The sequence below is a fragment of the Buceros rhinoceros genome, unplaced genomic scaffold (assembly GCF_000710305.1).
Source record: "Buceros rhinoceros silvestris isolate BGI_N320 unplaced genomic scaffold, ASM71030v1 scaffold277, whole genome shotgun sequence".
NCBI classification, from domain to species: domain Eukaryota; kingdom Metazoa; phylum Chordata; class Aves; order Bucerotiformes; family Bucerotidae; genus Buceros; species Buceros rhinoceros.
In genome coordinates, this window is record NW_010421389.1 from 83,308 (window position 1) to 109,108 (window position 25,801).

Below are 25,801 nucleotides of genomic sequence, written 5' to 3' on the forward strand. Positions count from 1 at the left end.
CCTAACCCCCCCCCCCCCCCCCACCCCGTCTATTAATGGGAAGCAAGTTCAAATCTCAGGGATTTTAATTATCAGCATTTTTAACCTAATAATCTCAATGTGGTAAACAGATTTTTTTTTTTTTTTAATTTAGAACAAGGTATGCTATTTATCTAATCGCTAAGAATTTTACTCACCATTCTCTAATCACCCTTCTTATCTTTTTCCCTGGTGAGCCGTAACAGGATACAAATGGCAATTGTTGTCCTTATTGAAGATTGGGTAGCTTTACGCTGATAAAAAAATAATAGAAAAGAGATTAAAAACCTACAGGCAACCTGGTAAAGTGAAAGAAGCTAAAAGAATACAAAAGGCTGAAAAGGGGAATTAAAGTTAGAAGTCACACAGATCTCATCAGGATAAGCAATGCCAACATGTACATCCATGGCCAGTAGAATTTAGACGTGAATTAAGGAGGAATATCTCATGCATGGAAGAATTAGAAAAGATGTGATGTTTTTGCTTCATTACTAGATAAAATGGAGCAAAAGGCAATGATGCGGCTGAAGTGAAACGTTTATGCTTTTCTTTTTCTCTCTTTACACAAAACCAGCTGATGCTGTTCACACCAGTAAAATGATAGGCTGTGATATGCTGATCAGATAATTCTCCATCTGCTGTAGAACAGCTGCTGAAACTTCATATTTTAAAATCATTGGACTTTGGTATCTCATAGCTGAGATCCTTAAAAAAATTAAAAAAGCTACCAAAAGCTATCAAACAAACCTATTGACAATTTTTTGTTAAGTTATTGATTATTAAGAAAACTCCAGAGATGTGGTTTGAAGGCAACTGATACGCTAACAGATTAAAAAAAAACAAAATAGAAAGAATGACCTGAGGCAATTCAGACCTGTGGAGTTTCAGTCCAATATCAGCCTGAGGCAGAATAATGGAATTCTCCACAGGATATGCAGTCATGAAAGTAAAATTGTTGAAAGATTAAGTTATGTAAGTGAATCCAGTTACATGGCATGACATTCTTACAAGATCAACATTGTAAGTCTCATGATACTCAGATTTTATTAAGATCTGCACTGCTACTTGATATTGTTGTCAAGAAAGTAAAATTGTATAAACATAGTATTACCGCAGTTAAGTAGATTAAAAAATTACATGCATGGATTAAGTAGATTAAATATTGAGTAATTATTCCATCTCAGACTATGATGGCAAAGAGCTAGAAGGGAACTCCCGGATTTACAAATACAGCTCTCGCTTCTGTGCACTATCGCATCACATCATGATCAAGCCATGATCATGGCTTTTTAGCCGTCTCTTTTGACCATATAGTTCCTCGGTTCTCGTGATGGATCATCACTGATTAGGGTTTTAGAGGAATCAGTTCCTGGAATTACCCTGCATGCCAACTTTCAACTGATACTGCTGGACATGAGCTCATACTGAAAAAATATTGATACCTAGACTAAGAGATCAGTAAATAACAAGTACAGGTCATGGATGTTGGATTATTTATTATTGTCTGGGGAAGTAAATGCCATCACACTGCATATAATACTCACAGAATGCAGATGAACATCTGAGGAAGCAATAACTGTAAAGGCCTTTGAAGTCTTGCCAGTGTATTACTAGTGACTTCTGAGGTGCCAAGGAACTTCCTAGTCTTTGTTTCCACATACGCAGCTGGGAGAATGGTGTTTTCAGTATATATGTTGTATCCAATATAGAGGTGGGGTATTATTTAAAGAGCACAAAGGTTTCTTTGGTGCTGCATGCACAATCCAAGAGGAATACTAAGAAAATGAAGAAGGTTGAGGGAAAGTCTTGGATCATCATGAGAATAGAGAAGAGGGAATGTAGAGCAAGAAGTGAGGAAAGGACTTTTTTAGACTAGGAGTACAAAAGCTCAGAGTGTAAATGATTGAACCCTGAAGATATGACCAGAGACCAGAAGGGGAGCAGTGATACTCAAACTAAGCAGTAGTGGTGGAACAAGAACTAGGCATGAGAATATGAAGTCCAGTGTGTCGTCCGGAAATAGCCATCCAGCTGGAGTCACAGGGCAAAACCCCATAGCTAGTTTTAAAATGGAGTTTTATCACATTTTAATGTGACGATGAGAAGTGGTATGGACAAGGGTTGATGACCTAGCCAATGCCTTCCACTTCTTCATCTTGCGTTTTAAAGAGGCCAAATGGGAAGTTAAAGGGTCACCTCAGCAGCCTATGCTGAGGTGGGGAACGGCCTTCGTTCATTTTCTCATGTTCAAAGCAAGCAGCGGTCGAGCAGCAGCAGCTCTTTCCTGCAGCAGTAACAATCTGCAGTGCTAGCTCGTTTTCATTTGTCAACAAAGCCAGCCAGGGCATCTCCTGCCCCTTCAGTTCTACGCTGTCTTTTCAATTTTCATGTCCACTTTTCCCCTTCAGTACTCAAGTTCTTTACCTTCACATCTTTCTCATTTTCACTACGATTTTCTTTCCTATCTTTTCTTGCCTTGCTACTCCAGCCATGCTTCCTGTATTTCCTGCACTGACACCGTCCTTACACAGGTATTTTTGTCAGTTCTGTCTTTCCAGTGCTTTATCTTAGCCTTTCATACGTTTCAGTAGTTTAGTGCAGTGCTCAGTTAACAGTGTAAAGGCCACACAAAGGAGGCGAAGCAGCCATCCAGAGTTTAGGATATAAGCCTTGGGTATAGAAGTTACAGGGTAAATTCCCTGTTCTCTCAGAAGACTCTTGCCTGGTTTTGAGCCTGAGGAATTTAGAGCGCATTTGCTAACTGCACACCCAAGCATCGTAACATTAACCAAAATGGTAAAAAAAACTAAGTAAAAAAATTACAGTAGTACCTTTAGGCCTCACATTTATTTATTCAAATGCATGGAGTATGTATTCGCTCAAACACAAACATCTGGAAGTACACTATTGTTTTTTATTTGTTCATGTTTGAATGTGATTTTGTTGTTCAGCCCATTCTTTAAGAAGTATACAAAGAATACCATCTTTCCTAGGCACAGTCCCTTTTGGTAGCTCAGACACAGTGTTTGTCCAGACTATCAAACCCCCAAAACTGGTGTTCACAGCACTGGACAAGGTGCTGGTGATACAGTGTACTAACTCAGGTAGCGGAGTAAATTTGCATAATTGATAAAAGACTAAATTTAATCTTCAGCTCCTCCCCATAGATAGCCCATAGAAGGATCCTGATTTCCAATGAAAGCTCTTTGTCATTTCTTCAATACAAGCAGGTTAATAATAAGTCAAAGAGCATCTTGCCATTAGCTGGTCTCCACTCCTGCTGGCCCACCAGCTTTCATGTACAGTTAAGTTCTCCAAGAGATTTATTTTAATTGAATAGGTCTGAAACCTTCAAATTTAACACTGGACAAATAAATCTTGTAGTGGAGCAATGATGTCCAGAACATTTTGTAGATTTTCTTCTCCAAACCACCCAATATGAATTAGCAGCCAAGGCAAGGCATGGCTCACATATGCTGTCTCCTCTGGGGCATAGAGTTTTCTGAGTATCTGCTGACCTCTTAAACCGAATCTGAAACTGTGAACTAGGCCATTAACCTGAAATAATGACTCAGAACAGTAATGCAAATTCTTTTCTTGAAGTGTTTATTGTGGGGAGCACTCTGATAAAAATGAGTAAGTATGAAAAGTTGTACATAGATTTGTTCATCACTGGAGTAAGATTTTGGCTTTTAAGGTGCTTAGAAATGGTGAACAATGTAATGAAGTTGTGAGATAAAACAAAACCTATCAAAGATCAAGTCCTTGGCTTCCCACTTCAGGAATTTGTGCAGTACCTGCTCTGGTTTCCTAAATAATAGGGTTCTCACCTTGACACTACACTGGTATTCATACATTTAAATTTACAGAGACAATTAAGATCATTTAATCTGACTACAAGCATCATTAAAAAAACCCCAACAAACATGATTCAGTTTTGGGAGGTGGCTGTGCCAATTCTATGCTAAGGAGCCTTCATCTGACTTACAGCCACCATCTGGCTGCTTCTCTCTCTTTCCAGGAGGACCTTCGCTGGTCCTCTTCACAGTTAGAATACTGTTAAATTTAGTCAACTCTAAGACCAACATTATTTTACTTTTGCCGTTTCTGAAGTGCAGAATAACCCTTGCTGATGACTAGCTCAAGTTTATCGGTATATGGCAATCTACCAAAATGCATCTCATTTGCCACATTGTTTTATATAACAGCTCTGTAATTCTTTCCATTCTCCCTTTAAATTTGCAGTGCTCCTAATAATGCTTGATTTTGTGCCCGAATTTACCCCTTTTTGTTTCAGCTGTTTCTTATGTTCTCATGCATTTTCCCTTAAAAAAAGAAAAAACCCAGATTCTGTTTGCAAACACTGTCATTTTGTTCTTCCTTTAAAAACACAGGGATGTATTCAGTCTTAAATTACCTTAGCCCCACTGGATCCACCCTGTTTTTCTAGCAGCATTACGTTATCACAGCCCAGAAATCCTCATCTCCTACTGGGATTTCCTGGAATTGAAAAGTTTTAAGCCTTGTAGCTGCTGCAGGGGCCTCCTAAGGATCACTCTGAGTCCTACTCTTTGTTTTTCACCTGTTGACTCAGACAATACTGTTCCGCCTGTCTTTTTTTTTAACAGGAGTCCTTACAGTCCTCCAGCCCCGACCAGAAATAAGGACTTGCCCAAAAACCCTATCAAGTTTTCAGCCACTTACCACTCTGAACGCAGGAGGGGTTGCTGCTTTGCCAGCTCCGTTCAGCCAGCTCCCTGTCAAATCCTGGTTGCTACCAGCTCTTTTCACTTGGAATCAGTCCCACGACAGTGGGTGCGGACCTGCCCACATGTCATCTAATTATAGGCTTTGTGTGGGTGAGTGAGAACCTTTGTAAGAATGATGCTCTTATTGCTGGGTATAAAAGATGTTGCCTTTTCTTGTCTCTCATCACATCTAATTCAACATTTTCACCTCTTAAAGTTTTGTTATGGGTTTGAAGAACAGCAAGACGAGGCCATTTGAGCCCTGAGGGGGGTTAAAGTATGTAACGTTCATAACAGCCAACGCGAAATGCTCACCTGAGTTAACTGGTTATCATAAGCTCCTGTTACAGACAATGGGCTGAGCCTTGTCTGTGGAGAAGTTCACAGCAGGAGCATAACTTTGCTGCTCTGTGTCACCTGCTGGAAGTCATCAGCTATCTGTTTGCCATCTGCCTGATGTACATGCCCTGGGAAGGAAACTCTTGTACTTTTTCATATAATCAAACCTGCTTATATTTTTTACAGCTAGCTTCTTTTTAAAAGGGGCCATTGAGAAATAATTTTGTTACAGCTTAGGGAGAATATAGGAGCCTGAGCATTTATTGGCTTTTTCTAATGAAGTTACTCAAGTTCTTTCTACCCAGCACCATATTGACTAATCTAAGTCCTCTTAGGCCATTTGGGATTCACAGATTTGGTGTCTCTGTACCAAGCTCTCTCGTTGGTTGGGATGTTCTGAATATAACTGGCATCTACTGCAAATATTGTGATCCACTTAGAGCAGAGAAAACACAGCTACTTTCATTCAAAATCGTGTCAGAAGGAGGAGGTTATGATGACAATAATCATGTCATTATCTTTTTCTCTGAAATGGCTTTGTGACTAGTCCATTATGTTCTCTTCTGTGCTCTGGAGGTTGTGGGTCACAACTACGTCACAACGCAGGTCTGTCAGTTTTTGGGTGAAACCTCAAATCACCACACTGCTATCTACAGGATGGGGGCAGCCATAACCACCTCTTCAGGCAACTGTGTAAGAGCAACTGTCATCCTTATGCAAGGAGTGATTCAAGCGCTTAAGGGCAGGAAGTAACTTGGGTTGAATCTACAGCTCATAAGAAGCCAATTTGTGGTCTTGTGATACGTGAATTGCCTGAGAGAAGATATCATTTCAGAAATAACACTGAAAATCTGTTTTTCCTTATGCTGAGCTGTGCATCACGCACTCAGCCCGCTAGCCATTGTAAAAACCAAGCTAAGAGTGTCTGTCACTCCTTGTAGAGTGTGGCACCTGCGTGAACGTTTGGATCTGGGTCTGGTTCTTGTCAGTAAAGTAGCGCAAGCCAGTGCCATATATGATGACAATCATTAGAAAGAAGCCGCAGAGGAGTCTGGAGGAAGCAGTGGCTAGTCAGTGACTGGATCTCATATTTAGTTACTGCTTACACTGAAGGTATGTATGTAATTTCAGATAAGACTGAACAGATCTAGCTATAAGAAATTACCTACAGTCCAGTCTAAGTTCATTGACTGGAAGATGGAAATTTGGCCGCACTTATGGGACCTGTATCTCCTCAGAACAATGTAGCTCATTAGGTGAGTCTAGGAAGGAATGAGGTTGGGGAGCTACAGACGAGATAAGGAATGTCACGTGCCCCATTTGTCAAAACACTGGCACGTAAGTTAAATGAAAGAAGCCAATGAAACTGGTGCCTCAGTTATGAAACATCCTCCAAAAATCACTGAACATCTTTGTGTGAAAATCAGACCCTTTGGGGATCTCCGGTGATTGCTGGACGTGCTCAAATATTTTGCTGTACTTTCAGAGTACAGCAGCGTTCTTTGTGTATGAGTGCTGAAATGGTGCCAGTGAGCCCTCCCAGCAGTACAAGTACAGCCTGGAACAGAAGCATGCTTGCAAGAATACCTCCAGGAACAAACATACACGAATAGCTGAAAACTGCATTTGGCAAGAATATAAGTTTACTAACTTCTTTACTTTGCTGTTTGATCTGCTCAGGATGCTGATAAGCTACAAGCTGCTTGATACAGGGCGACCACGGAGGTTTTCAAAATAGTTTCACTGTGGGCAGATGTCAGAGCCAATTCACAGTGGTGCAGAATAAATTAATGTAGGCCAGTATGACAAGCTGGAATTAATAGTGAAAAGAATTTCTAGACCATATTGTAGAGTATTGATGTCTGGCTTATCTTAGGAATGGTCAATTTTTCTGGGTCTGGTTTTATGTCTTAAGAGGAGAACAGCAGTTTTTTATGGACAGTAAGAAAAGGCTGGCTTTTGCTGTTGCCTCTGGCAATATCGTAGAATGTTTTGAGTTGGAAAGAACCTTCAAAGGTCATCTATCCAGCCCCCCTGCAGCGAACAGGGACATCTTCAACTAGATCAGGTTGCCCACAGCCCTGCCAAACCTGACCTTGACTGTCCTCTCTGGGCAACCTGTGACAGTGTTTCATCACCCTCATTGAAAAAATTTCATTGTTATATCTAGACCAGATCTCCCCTCTTTTAGTTTAAAACCATCACCCCTTTTCCTGTCACAACAGGCCTGCTAAAGTCTGTCCCCATTTTTGTTATAGGCCCCCATTAAGTACACAAAAAAGGCCAGAATAAGGTTTCCACAGAGCCTTCTCTTCTCCAGACCAAACAACCCCAGCTCTCTCAGCCTGTCCTCACAGCAGAGGTGCTTCATCCCTCTAATCATTTTTGTGGCCTCCTCTGGACCTGCTCCAACAGATCCATGTCCTTCCTGTGCTGAGGACTCCAGACCTCGACACAGCACTGCAGGTGAGGGTCACCCTCCCTCAACCTGCTGGCCATGCTGCTTTTGATGCAGCCCAGGATATGGTTGGCTTTCTGGGCTGCGAGCTCACATTGCCGGCTCGTGACCAGTCTTTCACCCACCAGTACCCTCAAGCCCTTCTCTGCAGGGCTGCTCTTGATCACATTATTCCCCAGTCTGTACTGATATGGAGGATTGACCTGACCCAAGTGCAGGATCTTGCACTTGGCCTTTCTGAACCTCATGAGGTTCATTCACGCAGGCCCACTTGTCCAGCCTGTCCAGATTCCTCTAGATGTCATCCCATCCCTCCGGTGTGTCAACTGCACCACTCAGCTTGGTGTCATCTGCAAACCTGCCGAGGCTGCACTCGATCCCACTGTCTATGTCATTGATGAAGGTATTAAGGAGCACTTGTCCCAGAATAGATCCCTGAGGGGGACCCACCTGTCACCAGTCTCCACCTGACATCAAGCTATTGACCACTACCCTCTGGATGGGACCATCCAACCAATTTGTCATCCACTGAACAGTCCTCCTATTAAATCCATATCTCTCTAGTTTAGAGAGAGGATGTTGTGGGGGGCAGTGTCAAAGGCTTTACAGAAGCCCGGAGAGATGGCAGCCATAGCTTTTCCCATCCAGTGACGTAATCATTTCACCATAGGAGGCCAATAAGCTGGTCAGGCAGAACTTGCCCTTGGTGAAGCCATGTTGGCTGGTTCAAATCAGCTACCTATCCTCATGTGCCTTAGCAGAGCCTCTAGGAGGATCTGGCACAGAGGGGAGGCTGACAGGTCGGTAGTTCCCAGGGTTCTCCTTTCCCATTTTAAAAATGGGTGCCACGTTTCCCTTTTTCAGTCACCAGGAACACATTCTGCTGGCCAGGACTTTCCTATCCTCATGTGCCTTAGCAGAGCCTCTAGGAGGATCTGGCACAGAGGGGAGGCTGACAGGTCGGTAGTTCCCAGGGTTCTCCTTTCCCATTTTAAAAATGGGTGCAACGTTTCCCTTTTTCAGTCACCAGGAACATCATCTGACTGCCAGGGCTTTTCAAATATGGAGAGTGGATTAGCAAGTACATCAGCCAGTTCCTTAGGACTCTGGGATGCATCTCTTTAGGTCCCATAGACTTACTTCAAGTTCCTCAGGTGTTCATGAACCTGATTTTCTCCTACAGTGGGAGGGACTCTGATGCTCTGGTCCCTGTCTTGTGGTCCATCAGCTTGGGAGGTATGACAAGACAGGCAAAAAAGTTGTTGAGTACCTCCACCTTCTCCTTGTCTGTTGTAACCAACAAGTGAACAGATCCAAGTGGTTTTACAGACGCTAGGATGAGAATTATCAAGGACATAAATGCCTTCTGTTAGTAGTGGCCTTCACACAGGTAGGAAAAAGAGGATCAAAACACTCACTGAGAAACATGTTCTCCTAAGAAATCTGAGCAACTGTGTTTCAAGTGAAGTGATGTATAAATTACCAAGGCTTTCACAGAAAGATAAGGGAATAAAAATGTAAAAGCAACATTCTTTTCCTCTCATTTCAGTTTTAGATTGAAGATGGGTAATGAATTTCTTAGCTTGGGTGGAGGCCATCTGGAAGTAGCTTTGTGTATTTTATCCCATAGAGAATTTCTAATACGTATAGACAAAGACCACTCACCACCTTGGAGAATCTTACCCTTGATCTCTGAGTGGCAGAGCCACAATAACTTTCATGTTATTTCTATTGCTGAACTCCAATGTGTTCATTCTGGCCAAGTGAACAAATCTTATATTGAATAGAGGCAAAACAAGTTTGCTTTAGTGTATCTTTTCCAGTATTGTACAACAGCAAAAAAGGAGAGTATTTTGGGAATGATAGCTATTTATGGCCTTCCATAATACGTGTTGCTTGCTAATTAAATCAAAGTAAGCAAAGATACTGTTAAATTCTGGTTTTGTGAGCTGGACGCTTATGGAGCATAGTATCATTTAAAAGAAATAACACTAGGAGAGAATTTTAGAGCTGATGGTGAAAGTAACCAAAGACAGAGAGGAGTCAGTAGGGACCACGTGTATGTTTAGCCCATATCCGGGACTAAACTACAGCAGTTGCTCTGTCACCCGATGACCCCTTCCCAGCCAAAAAAGGGGGATTGGGAAAAGGAGAGAAGACCCATGGGTTGAAATGAAAATGGATGTAATGCAACAGCCAAACTAATACTGCACTAATAATAAAGCCAGCCAGGCTTTCTTTAGAAGTTGTAGGAGGGATCAAAGGGAAGAGGGTGAAGTCTTTATTCTGAATGCTCGATCCCCTATTAACGCTAGATTGTTAAACATTTGGAAGACGCAGGTGAAACAGAAGGGAATAACTGTAGATTTGCCTTGGAGATTGGAAGGCAAATGCGAATCTTGAATGTTTAGTTCAATAGAAGAATGGCTCTGCCCAGCTCAGATGCAGACCAGTGGCTCAGAACAAACTGGGTCATCAAGGACTCTGGACATCTCCTCATTCTATCCCAAGCTTTCCTAGTAGCAAAAAAAGGAAAAACTACACCAATGCCAGCCTATATTTTCACATATTGCTTATGCTTCCGGTGTGGCAAGACACTTGCCTCATCCAGCCTTGTGGTCGCTGGGAAGAGAGGTCTGTTTTTCTGCAGCACAGCAATGTAGGCGTGCTCTGTTTGTGAGAAGGTTGGTGATGATGCATGTTCTTTCCGGAAGTTTTTAGATTCTTGATAGTTGAAGATAAAGAACAGATTCTTGGCTCGTAATTTGGAAATACGCTATAAAAATAGATCTGGGCATGCCCTCAGCTTCTGCTTCCTAATTATTGGAAACAGAATAACTTAAAACAGCTTGGAGACTATTTGAAATTAGAAACTCCCTGATACCATGTTACTACAAAAGAAGAATAAGAGAGCTACAAGTTTTGTAGCGAGCCCATGTACATAGGTCTGCTGATAAGGTCAGTGAGCAATTGTCTACCCTTCCAGTGGCAACTCCAACTGCAGTTAGTGTTGGTTTTGGAAGAATAACTCAAACAAATGTTGGGAATGAACAAAGATTTTAATTTTTACTTCTGTCCCAGGAGCGTAATTGCTAGAGCCAGGGGTTACACAGAATACCCTGACTGCATTAAAGGCTCAGCAAAATCACTTTCTGAAGATTTTTATTTTACCTTCTATGTAACAGACACAGATTTGAGAATTGGAGCCTGTTGTAGGAAAAATCAGTAATTTGCACTGAAAGAAGAGAGTGGGGAAACTGTAGGTAAATAATTTTGCGGTAAAATTATCCAGGAAGAAATGCAAGTGAAGGGAGCAAGGCAATGCCCCTATAATTCAGAAAATAGACTTGTCTTCAGGCAATGTGATCTTACAGGTGGGTTGGTAACGGGTATGACAAATTGTGGGCTGAAAAAAATTAAAAACAGATCTTAGATCTACCAAAGGTACCTTCAGGATGTGTGTTCTCAGGCATTGAACCACTATAATAATTTACTCTCTTCTCTATGTGAAAGACTAATCTTAATTAACTGTAAAGGGAAAAGTCAGAAGGACTTGTCAAAATGCAACTATGTAGAAAGAATTAGCTTTTCTTGGTGAAACAGAGCCTGAAAAGAGAAATAAAAACTGATAAAAAAATCATGTGAGAGCAGGTGAAATATAGAGAGAAGAAAAAAAAAAGCCTGATGTATTTTTGCTTGAAGAAAACTGGAGTTGCCCATGGAGTTTCTATGAGGAAGGATGCCGGCAAGTGAAGGGGCCATAAAATGATGTAATCAGAAAGGAGATAGTCTGGAGGCGCTGGGGAGGCTTTCTGTACAAGGACCTTGTCAAGCTTCATCTCTAACAAAGACGAAAGACCGAAAGGACTTGGTAGGCTTACTGCTGCAAATTTGTGGTTCATTCACAAGGATTTAATCATTATATTCTAGGATATTAGATAGCGTGAAAAAATTGGAAAAGTCACAGAAATAGATAGAATAATTTTGTGGAGAACTCTAACAAAAATGGTCCTTGTTTTCTCATTAGCATACTGGCATATGTCATTTTAAAACAAGCATACATTTTCTGAATGTTACATATAAAGTAAATATAGATGATGTAAGTGGAACAGAGAGTATTTTGGGTTACTTATTATTGCTGTTCCCTTCTACAAAAGATTTAAGAGGTTTGTTTGTATGTGTGTTTGTTTTACCTTACCCCATTGCCAAAAGTGTCATGAGAGAGAAAAGGGACTGAGGCTGAGTGCTTTATAATGGCTTTATTGGTAATTTACCTTTGCAATAATTTTTGTAGTGAACAAATGTTTAAGGTGTATTAAATGAAATGTGTATTGTAATTCTGAAGCTCTCATAGTGTTGCAGACTACATAAAAACTGAATGCAAATTGTAATATGTCCTTTAAAACCCCTAGACAAGTGAAGCACATTTGATTTAAAAAAAAGGGCTACCTTTCAGCATGACAGCCAAACACATCAAATGGTGCATCTCTCTTGACATTTTAAAGATGCAATTTAAATTGTTCTAAAAAATTGACTTACCTTGTTGTGAAGAAATGGAAGAATTACCTGTTCCATCCTTTGTCAAAGGCAGATTGTCTTGTGAAATACCAAACCTTTGCATTTTTGGGACTGGCCCCGTTAGTACAAAATGCCGTTATCCAAAGGTTTTATACAAGTAACAATTTGAATTTTTATTTATACAAAAAACCAGGAGGAAGACTATTTGCTACCAGCAAGACACAGCTGCTCTCAGTGTTTGTTTTTTCATCTTTGGCTCATAAAAATAAATGTCTCTTGCTGTGTCTATAGATGTCTTACCAAAGAAATGCAGTGATGATGTTTACTGTACCAAAGAATGAAAATTAACTTCAGAAACAGTATATGACAAAAATGCAGATTAGGACAACAGGAGGGGAAGAAATTAATGCAATATATTATTTTTAGCTGAACTGATTATGTGAGAAAAAGTGTATTTTTAAGTGGTCTAATCAGCTGGACCACATTTACAGCAGAAGGCACCAGCCCATATGAGATGTCATGCTTTGTCAGAACACTGTAGAAATAAATAGCTGCAAATGAAACAAAAAGAAATCTTGTATTGAAAGAATATGATTTATTCTTCACAGAAACATCAAATCAATTTTGGAATTGCAAAAGTGGCACAGCCAAGAGTGGCGGCAGAAGGGCTTTGTGGAAGTTTTGAGTTCAACAGGACATTGCTTCTTTCTTGTGAGAAGCGATGACCTACATTGCTCTGCTCACACGGCTGTTACATGCTGTAACCCAACCCAGTGCCTGGCCCCGCTGCGCAGTTCTTTGTGACCCCAAGGAAAACAGTTGTATTTCTTTAGCTTCAGTTCCTGTCTGTAAGAGAGGGACAATAAATCTTCCTGTTTCCCTCCCCGAGTCTCCTTCGTCTGTGCAAGTCTGGGGCAGCGAGCTGTGGCTGTTTGTGATGGATGTTAAAGACGGTGTCATCACTAGCTCCAGGTACTTCCCAGCTGGTAGAAGTTCCTGGGAGGGTTGTTTTGTAATGCTCTAGTGGAGCACGGAAGAGGAGAGTCCCTACTTATGCAAGAAGGAGTCTTGCCTAAGGAGTTTCCCTAAGGGGTAGAGGAAGGTGGGTTCTCTGCTTGAGATGGCTTCTGGATCCTACTCTACATGGGTGGATACGGTGAGGGTACTGAAGCAGTGAGTCTGAGAAGGTAGAAAGGTGATTTGTCATCTTTGCTGCAAACCTCCCGAACAAGCTCCTCTGGCAAACATCACAGGAGGTGACAGGATCCTGGCATCTCAGAACTATTGCTGTGTAAAGTGGAGTGCACGGGTTCATCACTCCCATTTAGCCTTGTGTAATGCATTTCATTGATACCTTCTGGTAAACCTCACTGGGAGTATTAACGAACGGCTAATGGTCACGATGGGACAGAGCAGAGTTGCCAATTCCCATGATTCACACACGGGACTTCAGCACCCAAACGATAAACCTCACATTAGATTTAGAAATTAGCTCTATGTCTTGGACCACAGCGGGCAATTAAAAACCAAAAGGATTTTTGTGGGTAGCTTGTATTGAAACAGAAACAATCTTAGCTTATTTTGGTTGATGCTGATAACTTCTACTATTCTGTTTTTGTTAACGAATAATCAAAATGCTGACAATTTTGGGGAGGGGAACGCTTTATTGTAACACAAATAATGCAGCTTCAGCCTGACTTCAGCAGCTTTAGAAAGGCAAGGTAGAGGTAGAAAATTCAGCTTTGTCAATCAAGAGGAAATAGTTACTTGGAAGGCTGCCAGAAAATTGAAGATCCTCAGAAATGCAGCACAGTTTTGATAAAGAAGTTGCCTGTTCCAGGTATAGAGAGGAAGTCCCAGCTCAGCACTGAGCCAAACAGAGCGCACCATGAGTTCTTCCTCAGGAAAAAGGCAACCATCAAATATTTTGCTGTTCATTAAGCTGCGCTGCTTGACACACGGTGAAATTTGATGGCAGGGTTTCTCAGGATCTGCTGTAGAACTCGGTATGGAGACCTAAGCAGTCCTTTGGATGCGCTGCTATAATGTTGTTTAAACGGGTTCTTCAGGAAAGGAGTACTTGTCAGGCAACGCCATTCAAACTCTGACAATTTTTATATGTAAATTATTCCCTAGACTCCTGACATAGAAAGAGTGAGGTGCTTCTGAAAACAAGCACGTGTCCTTTTCCCGAACAAGTAGGCACTGTGAAAGAATTTGGCTGTACTACGCTCCTTTTTAATTTCCCCTCCCTGTTTCATTTTCTTTTTTTTTTTTTATTTCTCCTGACTTTCTTTTAATCTTCTTTCTTTATTTATTTTTTTTTAGTTGCTTATTTTTGGATGCTCCTCCTAAGGTAATTAAGTGCATTTAAAAGGGGAATTGGCTAGGACTTTTTTTCCCTGTTTCATTATTTTCCCCTTTGATTTATAATCACACTGCATGTGTGTGTGACTAGTAAAATAGAGATGTCACTGTAACTGGAACTCACAGAAATGTAACTCCCCTGTATGGATAAAACCTGACAACACTGATTTGGAAACAGAGCTTTGGTAGTGCACCAAGCAAATTGTTCATAGTCTAGTGAAGGAGCCTTGTTAGTAGGTTCTCTTCCAGATGTTGAGGGTTGCCAGAGTAGACAATCACAGTATTCTCCACCGAGCCTCAGCAAACTGCCAGGGCTTGCCACGTGCTCGGCCGCACAGTTCCAGAGCCACAGAACACAGACCTGGTGAGGGAGAAAGAGATTAAGGGAATATTTTTTAGCACAAAGGGAAATTTCCTTAGCAGCAGCCCAAGGTGGTCAATATAAATTCTATTTTTATTTCATGTTAGGTCAAAGCATGAGTTGTAGGAAACTGAGAACATAGTGTGTGTTAACAAATGGTTTTTTTTTTTAAAGAATTACTTGTTAGTGACTAATTATTAGATTTTAAGATGTGTTTGCCTTTATGCTCAGACTCCATTACCATTTTAATTTGGACCATGAGAGCGCTTTTGAAGGGAATCTCTCACTCTGTCTTCCCCGTTTACTATGCTTTGTTTTACATGACGAAGGGTGTCAGGACACATCATCTGGATTCATTTTGCCTAAAACTAAGCTGAGAGGTGTTCTGCAGAAGTGTAGCTAGCGTACTGCAGCTTCCAGCGGGTTCCTGATCCGTGGAGCCATCCTCCAGTACCCCGCCAAGGTGAGTGTACTGTGGCACTATGCAGAGCTGCTTCTGATGTGCTGTGCTACCTGTGATGGTGATGTAGGCACGTGAAACTGCGATTTAGGGGAAAAACTGGTACCTTTCTTACAAGGGCAGGGCTACCCCCACCTAGAATTTCAGATTTGATATATCTGTTCTGTGGGAATGACTGGCTGCAGTGCTGAGCATGTGGGAGTAACTGTAGTCAGCCAAACACCCAGGTAACGCCATGAAATTTGGATTAGGCTGTTATTGTCAGTACTTAAACCCACTTGCTTTAAGGAGCCTGATACCATCCATGCAAAGGTGTTTGGGGTATTTTTCCTCTTCTTCTGTTTTGTCTGTTTGATGTCCACCACCACCACCCTGGACTCACAGAACAGAACACTATTAGACTATTGGGTTGTGTACTCACACATTTCTGTTTTCCCCAGATACTATTGTGACTTCTTCAGCTCCCATGCAGCTTCTGTCTATGTGGCCTAGATGCTTTTTCCAGAGAAACTCAACTTTTGAAATGTTTCCAGAAATTTCTGTATCAATATAGTTCCAGTATGTGTTGCCTGGATTGAAAGTTCCTCTGCCAAAAGAAAAGCACAGAAGTGATGCTCTGTATTCTTTATAAATGAGGAAAAAAAAACCTCTACAGTTTAGGCAGAAAGGGAGAGGAGTTGTAGGATGCCATGAGAGTTGAATCCTACCATTACAATTTTTTTTTCCCCCCAGAATTACCAATCAGGGATGTTAGTCAAAAGCTGAGCTTATAAAGTGTTCTTGGAGAATATGTTCCTTAGGGAACACATAGGGCTCTTGATGCAGAGCTTCACGCAGATCCGAGGCTTTCAGCTCGGACAAGAGGAGGTCGTGTCTCAGGTCCACAAACTCCAAGCTCTGTCCTCTTTGCTGACTAGTCATTCAAGCCATAGAGTGACATCTTTTATGAAGACCTTGGAATCTGCACTTTTCATTCAACCTTTGTAGGGATTAGGAAGAAATGTCTGGTTGACATTTTGGTTGATTTCTTTCTTCAAGTCAGTATAGCAATTTTTTGCCTTCCCTGAAGCTATTGTGGCGGTGCTGAGGCTCCTTCACCTCTCCCAGCATGATTTATCCTGAAAACCTGGAGGGAGTTCTGAGGACTAGATGTCACCTCTTTTCCCCTGTGGCTGAAGTCTGTGGTGTGGATACCAGCTAGGCAAATGGGTGAAGGCCACAAAGTCTCTGTGTTAAACTTACTTGCAAAAGCAGAGGAAATTACATTCCTGATTATCTGTAGGGAGGTTATTGAGGATCCCACAACAGCCTTTCAGCCTATTAAGCCAATGTATAGGCTTGTGGGGACCTAAGATAGCTACTCAAAGGGACCTACAGAAGAATGCAAATTACTTAGTTGCTTAAATTCCTGTGCCTTTCAGGATGAAGAGGCTAGATTAGTTAGCCCAGCCTGTGTCTGTATTGCCGTGGGGCTTATTATAGACATTATTTTTGGAAAATGAGCTCAATCTTCAAATAAGTCTAAGTCAGAGAGTTCTCTCAGTGTTTCTGCTTGCTCTCCACCATGAAAAAAATTGAAAAATATGGTTTAGATTCATGCGTCTGTGGTATCAATGTTCATTGTAACAAAATGCCCGTTGCAGCGTGACATGAACAGAAATTACCTGTAGGTGCATCACTGCAGCGGTGTGTTTGCAACCAAAGGTACTCCTGGTATGGGCCAGTAAGAGGACTAGTTCACACACCGAGGAGGTTGCTTTTACAGTGTTTAAACTGTGCTCTTGTCAAAGATCAGTTTATGAGATTGAAATTCACATTACTGGAAAAAGGCAGGCTGAGGAAACCAGAACTCCAGCACAGTTCACAAGGAAGCTGCCACTTTCTCACTCACATATTCCCTAGAGAAGGGAATGATTAAATGACTGTACATTGTGCAGCTCTTTATCTTCCCAGAGAAAATCACCAAGCGATGTTTGAGTCCAGCAGCAGCCGCAGAGCTCCTTGCTTTGTGCTGCTGACTGCCATCCTCAGAAAAGAAGAGAAAATATAGAGCAAGAGAGAGCAGCAAGCAGATTTTGACCACAACCTGCAGCACGGGGAACTTCAAGCACTTATCAGCTACTTTTATTGCCACTGTAAAGCACAGATCATGTAGAACAAGATGTGATGTGTACAAATAGCTGTGTATAAAGTCAATGTGATAACATCGATAGAGTCATTTTTTCAGCAGTCATATTAAACTTACCTGTTAATTGTATATTTTTTCCTGATCCCATTAGTTCCAGTCAAGGCTACATCTATATTTCCCTTCACAGTTTCTGTTGCAGATACTTTGACACGTATCTCTTTTCGCCAGCCTTTGAAAACAAAATGAATTAGAAGATGGTTGTCAGGGGATTTCTTTCCTAATAGTAAAACTTCTCATATGTTCCAATGTCTTTCTGGGAGGGGAAAGGATTGCACAGATGTGCTTGTAAGGCAAATGTTAGTTTTGTGTGATCCTGGTAGTATCAGTTTCCTTGACAATGGTCTAAATTGCAGATCCAGTTGTTGCTGACCTACTGACTATGCTGAGTATTTAATCCGCCATGGCCAACACTGCACCTCGCTCTTCCACTTGGCCTCACTTTGTGTTTATAACACTTACGAGCTATTTGGGGGGTCCCATGGCTAGCACGTTAGCTCTCAATTATGAAGCAAGGTCCGCTGGACTGTGGTGTTGTTAAAGATGTATTAAACAAAACTGGCTGCTTTCCTGGCACAATCACGTTATACAGAGTCTTCAGGGTTTTCCTTATGCCTGTGCACAGCCCAGCAGCTGTCCGGAGATCCTGGCATCCCATGTGTGTCTTTCTACGGCAGAAGCAGGGGCTCAGATGCAAGAGCACATGCTGATTTCAAGCAATAAGGTTTGGGAAGTTTTTGTACTGGCTTTAATCCAGGCTACTCAAAAGATAATCTCTTCACCCACTTCATAAGGTTATATTTGGTTTCAGGCTATAATTTCTATAAACTCAACAGTTTGTAAATGTTGAAATCAAGGTATTCATTCAGATGTGAGAAACAGCTAGTCTCTCTATATTCAGATTCAATTTTTTCTTTTACTTTTTGCTCTTACAGAGATATAAGATTCGTTTTGTTTGTTTTAATGTTGCTTTCTTATTTTAGTGAATAATGACCTCAAAGGCCCTCTCTTGTTTATTGCCCTTGCAGTTCACCTGTGATGGATTACGATTTATTTACAAATTTTCTTCCTTTCCAGTTCTGCTTCTACATTAATCACAGTTAAAACTATACTCCTGATTACTCCCTGCCATTTTGACTTTATGAGCTTTGCAAGAATATCCTGAAATGATCCAGTTTTATAAATTTGTTAATAAAACCAATGTAAGTTCTTTCGATTTGAAGTGTTGTACTTTCAGCATAACATTCCTCCCATCTTCAGCTTTATAGAAGTTCTTGAAGCTGTCATCTAGTTAACAATATTTTAGCAGGGTTGCTAACTCAGAGGTCAGCATCAGTTGATCTGTTTCTATAATTATCTCAGCCTCTCTCAGCTGATGCTGGTACTGCATGTACCTAACACACCCAAAACTCCAGATTTTGTACCAAGTACCACCCATTAACTCCAGCAACTCTCTGTAGAAGATACTTGTTCACATATAATGCATTGCCACTTTAGAATTCACCACCCAAAACAAGCACTTACGAGCATATGGAGGGGAAGGCCCTGTGTTTAAATAAACCTTTTGCTCTTCTTTTTCAGTTCTGTGTAAGAACTTATCAGCATAATGACCCATCAGTGGGCATCCTTCCTTTGGACATGGGAAGCAGTGTCCCTGAGAAAAATAACAGTGCGATAGATGTTATCTGTTTTAGTCCCACTTCTTAAAGTTTAAGAAATTAGGGTATTTCAGCTTTTTCCCAGGGTTTTTTTAAAAGGTACTTGCTTCTGAATTCAGATCATATCTTCAGTATTTATTGATGACTGACATGGTCAGTCAGTTTATTTCATCTGGTTGAAAATCAGAGAGAAACTGGTTGAAAATCCGGCCTAATTTTTTATGCATTTGAGGAGACCATAAGTACATACCTTAATGCATGTTGTGCCTTATCACCTGATCTGTAAAACACAGGTACTATATTCATCTTTCACAGGGTCCATTGAAAGGTTGTCTGCTGGTTATTACAGGGTGGGCAACCATATTTGCAAGAGGTCTGGCTGGATAGCTCATTTATATTGCAAAGATATTTTAGTTTAGGAATACTGAAGCTGAGGGTCTTATTTTGGGATGTGTTCTGTCTGCTTTTCAGCCTTTATTCCCAATCAGAACCTTAATGAAATTAATCTACCTACGTAGATCAAACATTTAGATCAAGACCACGACGTTCATTAAAAAGAAAAGATAAGCATGTATATTTGCAGTCAAAGTGATTTAACTGCGGTTAGAAAATGTAGCATTGTTATATTTAAAGAGTTTCATTTTGGTATTTGGGAGGTACTGTAGGAACTGGTATTTGTGGATCTTTGGTTATTTAGGCATTAGATGGATGAAAGGCTAAATGATCACCATCACTTTTTTATAATGAGATTGAGAAAAACATTTCCCTTGCATCACTAAGTTGCACAGGGTCGAGGTTTTAAAGTCCTCATTACATCAAACTTTCAAGTTATGTGGCACTATTGCTACAAACGTTAACAATATTTTTGCAGCGTTGTAATTATTCCTTTTGGGAGTAGATGGAAATAAATTCTGACTTGTCTTCCTCCTTGACCAGTCCTCAGTTGCATTGTCAGGATTGGTCCACTAAAAGCCCAGTTCAGGCATGAAACACCAGGACATTGTGGAACACCAGGACATTGTGGAACACCAGGACATTGTGGAACACCAGGACGTTAATGAAGACCAGGACATTATGCTGCCTTCTTTCTTGAGCCATCTGAGGGCAGTGTGAGCAATCTGTGCTCTATAAACCCCGTTTAAACATTTCTGAAATCCAGAGGCTGTCTTCTTGATGATGGGTTCCACCAGATTTAGATGGACTTCCTTCAACCGGAGTGTCCCTTACTGCTGAACTATGCGACAGGTGAACCCAGCCACTGCTCTCTTGCTCAGCTCTGCATCTCTCCCTTTGTCACTCTTTTTGGTGTTTACATTTACTGCCTTCTGTTCTTGTAGATCTTTTTTCTGGAGTTTGTGGCTTTGACGTTTTGCCTAGTTTTGGGATATGGTCTGAATGTAGTCCGTGGGTCTGCGTAGCTCCCCCTGTATCCCAGAATGCAGAATTTGCCCCAGAAGTTATGAGAAGAAGGGCAGGGCTATAAGCCCTCAGATGAATATGTACCTGGTACTTACCAGCACAAAGTCTCGGTATGATTCACATTGATACCCAACAAATCCATTTGGAATGATGACACTCTCAGCATAATACTGGAGACTTCTTTTATGCCCACATCCAAAAGATCTATATACTGGGAAAAAAAACAAGTAAAAAAGATTAAAACTATACATTTACATGAAGTCCATACCAACACTTGTGGATCTTCTTTCCTCGAAAGCATTTATACGTTTGGTGACATCTTAGATTTAAAAAATTGGTAATAATTAAAAAATGTTTAAAGCATGAATTATTTCATTTTACAGGAAAAAGCATACTTGTGGCTACATATGTTTTTTTCACTGTGGAAGAGCTGGGTTCTAATCTGCATGTCCTTGTGTTTGTGCTGTTAGCAGAGGCGGAGATGCACCAAGACGGACCTCGTGCAGCCCCCTGCCCTGCTATATGTACTTATCTGCTTTCACTGTAGCATCAGAATTGAGGAGGATTTAGAAGAATTCCCCTTTGGTATTTCAAAGACTGGAACAATTCATAGCTACAGCATTCGTAAAGCACGTAGTAGTTACTATGAAGGAGTTTTCATTTGCTTACCATTATCACAACATGGTATTTTGTAAAACCACAGTTTCCACTCTTTTCTGGAATTAAATGTAATTATAGTAATTATTTTAACTTCAATGGCTTGCAGTGTTTTTAAGCTCTAGAAAATCTGTGGTCATTTGACAGTGGTGACTCTGTGCTCTGAAAAGCAAGATGTTTGGCAGTGTCTCCTTGATTTTGTCAGAATTGAAACAAGTATACTTTCCCATCAGAATGGAATTTATAAGCAGTCAGTACAGGAAATAAAAAAGTGCTAATTGGTTATATTTATGGGTCCCTTTTAACAAGTCTTGTCTTTGTTGGCTCTGAAGCCTTTCCTTTATCAAAGCACAGTATACTAAATTTAGGTTGTATAAAAAACAGGCTCTGCTCTGCTTCAGCATATTGGGGGGCTCATCTAATCACAGGGTGAAGCCTTGGACACACTTAACTACTTGCAAGCTGGCACAGTTTATAGGGAAAGCAGAATTTCACTTACTGTCAATATTTACGCATCTTAAAGACAGACGAGTCGGTACTGACCAGTTGACACATATTGTTCTTTATATAAGGAAAACAAAGCTCACACCAAAACCCCTCTGAGAAGTCTTTTTGTCTGTTTTTCTTGAAAGTAATCTGCATCATCAAGGCTTCCTGAGTATGTTTTCTTTAGTTAGTAGTTCTTTAGTAGTTCCTTCTTTAAATATTCAGACTTTTAACTTTAAAACCCCCAGCTCTTACAGTTGGCTTTCTTTGTGCTAGTGCCAAATTCGCTTAACATCTATACAACAGGGACATCATACTCCTCAAAAGCCAAAGAAGGAAGTTACTAAATAGCATTTCTTCAGCTCTAAACATACTACATATGTGTAAATATCAAAGAGAAGAGTTACGCACAAAGTAAGGTTTAACCAAGAGGTGGGAGTTAAGGCTGTCTCTATTTTTTAAGGATGAACAACCAACTCTGCCTACTCGTGTTCAATAGAGCTGAACTTCACCACAAAACACTGCAGAAACAGCCTTGTGCAATGTCTCTGTCAAATATTTATTGGTTTTGCTGATAATCTCTCTCATGCAGTCCAAGTTTCAGTTCCATGTGACTCTGTACGCAGCCAGTTTTCAGCCCTTGTTGTTGCTAATTTCTCCAACTAATTCTAAGACAGAGCATTTTTTTAAAGCAAATTTCTTAACTAGTAGTAAGGATTTTAAAATTGGCTGTGAATAAACTTCTGTAGGTTAGAAGTCAGGATTGTGGGGCTCTATTGTAGTGGATCCCAGGGTAATTCTGATTAACTGCCCAGCTTTCTTTGAAGAACACGAACTATCAACGGAGCAGTCATTTTACCATCTTCTCTATTTTTAACCTTGTGCTGTTCCCTTTGAAAACACTAAAGCTGTTAGTGGTGTGGATGAGTATGTCTAATCCCAGGAATATTGGAACTGATCTCTTTCTAGGGAGGAGGGAAGCCCAGATTTTAAAATACTCATTTTTGGATTATCCTTGAATGAAATTTTTCTGGTCCTTCATGTGTGGAATTCCCACTGGGATCAGTCTGTCAGCATAGAGGCAGGTACTTATAAAGATTGTGATGCACAAGTCTGCATGCTTTAACCTCAGTTTCCATCTGGAACGTGCCTTGGTTGGTATAAAAGAAAATTGGAGAGTATTTCACAGGCAGTTTTAAATCTTTCATTTATGACCATTCTCTCCCTCCTCCAAATCTGAGCTATTTAAATAATACATTACCTTAGCCTAGTCTCTATTTGTAACTACAGCTTATAATGAGGTATTATTTCTTTAAGATACATTTACCTTGCATAAGGTCATTGATACGCCGAGTTGCAGGAGGTACACGAAGCTGCTTGCATCCTGGCATCTTCTTGCCACCATTGGGGTAAAAATCAAGGTGGCCGCAAGTCTGAAGGATCCCCGGAGCTGAAATGGACAATGAATCAAGGCTGATTCCTCTGAGGTACCCTATGGTCAACCTCTGTGTTGGTGTCAGCCTTTGTGTGAAAACTTACCAAAGTCAAAGAAAAGGTGACCAGCCTGAGTATGAATTATATCGACAAATTTTGCGTCTGAAGGATCCAGCCTAACCATCGTGGGAGTATACTGGAAGAGCTGCCCAGCTGGATCCAAACCTAAATGAATGGAAATACATCTGATTGGGTAAACAATACTATATGTCAGATATGCAGTGAGTGTTCAGCGTACGTCACTACATTTCTGCCTTTACTCCCACATATAAAAATCCATTTTTTGGTCCACAGTCCGCAAAACAAGCAGCGTTTGAAGAGAAAAGTGCTTGGAGACATCGCAGCACAGCAAAATGCTCCTGAGTTCTTGGCTTACTTTTGGGGGACAATGTTAAAAGAAGAGGTTTGGGTTTTTTTTTCATGTTAGTGAAAAATATGAAATACTGACATGTTACTCTGAGCACATAGATTTGTTTGAGAAATTTTTTTTGTCAACAATCTTTTTATTTCCAAAAGAACTTGGTTGAAAATGTTATCCCTTCACTTCAGTGTCAGTGAGTTCTCTTTGGGACTAAAGCAACACAGTTCTGGCACCTGTTTCCCTGAATTGTGATGTGACTGCTTGCCGTGTACACAGCTTAGTCAAAGCAATGTCTATGCAGAGACAAGACAAGAACTGACTGGAGGAGAAAGGAAAGCAGCAAATAGGGAGCCTTTAAAGTGAGGTGAGAGTGTGTCATGACGCCGTGTCTGTGCAGCTGCGTGACTGACAGCTTTCTCACCTTTTCAGGGTGGCTGTGGCTATTTGCTGTCTCATCCTGACATACTGGATCTAGAGTTTTTAATTTTTCATTTCAAATTTTCCATCTTTTGAACTGCTGAAAAGTCACGTTAGAGTGAGCTTTTAAAACCAAAGATGACAATGAGTTTTACAAGTCTGTTATTACAGTAACACGGTAATTTACTCCAGTTCTTTTGTATCACTAAACATCAGACCCAAGTGCTCCCTGGGACCTGTGAAAAGTGACCACTATTTAGCCACAGCTGGGACAGTTAAGCCTTTCGTCATCGAGCCTTTCTCAGAGCTGTGACTGCTGACATGGAAATGCATGGCCTGCGATAGGATATGGCTTTGTTCGTGTACCCTCATGCCAGCTGTATACTGTTAACCGTGACAAACCAGCACGCTGTGGTCTGTAGTATATATTCATAAGACAGCAGCAATTCTTCAGTTCTCTTAATCTGCATGAAAATATAAAGCTTCATCAGCTGTAAGAGCTTCAGTACCTGTTATTCTCCCAATACCAGGTTTCCTCCTCCCCGCCTCCCCTGCGGCATGTGCTCCAAGACTATGCCCGATGAAATGAATGTTGGCAGGAGAGTAGCCGTAGTGATTCTGTGAAGATGTACGGAAAGGAAAAACCAGGCGAGTTAAGCAGAGGATAAAAGCCTGTGGCACTGCATCATAGCCCCATGTTGTGCCAGGACATGGCCAGACTAGAGGGTGATGGAGGGGCAGTGTCTTGGGTGGGAAGTTACTGTTGTGGGTGGTGGGATCTGTACCTAAAGAGAAGCAGGTCCCAACTCATCCCATCCTTTCTTATATCGTGTTGCTGGAAGGGAGTAACCTGTGTCAGGAATTGGTCCTTACAATAGGAAAGAAGGAAAAGGGAATTTCTGCACATAGCTCCCCTACGTATGCACTGATTGCTTATCCAAAAGGTGAATGACCCCACTGCCTCGCCCCTGAACCTGTCTGTCCGGTCAGGACAGCAGTCTGAGGTGGAGGTGTTTTCAGTGCCTTTGTGGCCTCCCCTCTGTGTGACTCAAGAGGCTCTTCTGCTATGGAGATGCTCCACCACACAGGTCCTGCAGGGCAGGGAGGACCATGCCAGGAACACTGCTGGTGTGTGGGGCTCAGCTGAGCTTCTGCATGGGAAGCCTGATAGTAGAGGCTGCAGGAGAGTTGCTTCTCTGCTGTGATTCAGTTCTTCCAGGAGGCAGGGTGTGACACACAGAGGGATGTTTTAACTGCATTGGTTCTCTTCACCCTGCCAGTTTTGCTAGAGAGTCTCCAGTCTGATATCTAATCCAGTAAAAAGCTCATCATGAGCAAAACTTTCAGAAACTATGGTCTGTAATGCTTTAGGGACATACTTATCGACGGTCTGATGCTAAAGTAGGTATTTCCATTTATGCAGGATTAGAGACTTTTAATGACATTTTGAGCTGTATTATTTCAGCTCCCTACTTCCTAGCTCGATTACATCAAACCTAAAGGTGCCACCCTGACCACAGCCTTTACCATATGGACCATGCACTGGCTTTCATATTCCATGGATACTTTTACCTCAAGAAGGTTCACCAGATACGCCAGCTCAGCCCCCACAATGCGGACGTTGTTAACTGCATCAGTGTACAAACCACTAGAGCCACCTCTCCAGTCGGTCAAAATGCAGTTCACATCTTCAGTGTGACACATGAACTGGTGGACAACATGAAGACAGGAGAACAGATGCAAACATGCACGAATTATAATTGTAGCAGGGTATAAGCAAATAATACTTTGTTTTGCTATAGCCAGGGACTCTGTTTACGTGACTGGTAAAGACACATCTTCAGTATAGTAGTTC

The 25,801-nt window shown here is 41.2% G+C and overlaps 1 protein-coding gene across 1 annotated transcript in view; it reads right to left on the minus strand.

The window, feature by feature from the left end:
* Positions 1-20,090: 20,090 nt before the first annotated feature.
* LOC104496495 (pancreatic triacylglycerol lipase-like) overlaps positions 20,091-25,801 on the minus strand; it is an 8,354-nt gene continuing 2,643 nt past the window's right edge. The window contains exons 4-9 of the mRNA XM_010139625.1: positions 25,519-25,653; positions 24,456-24,564; positions 23,235-23,333; positions 23,002-23,124; positions 20,627-20,742; positions 20,091-20,210 (exon numbers count right to left, since the gene is read on the minus strand). Of these exons, the coding sequence (XP_010137927.1) occupies positions 20,091-20,210; positions 20,627-20,742; positions 23,002-23,124; positions 23,235-23,333; positions 24,456-24,564; positions 25,519-25,653 (702 nt within the window). The remainder of the gene's footprint in view (positions 20,211-20,626; positions 20,743-23,001; positions 23,125-23,234; positions 23,334-24,455; positions 24,565-25,518; positions 25,654-25,801) is intronic.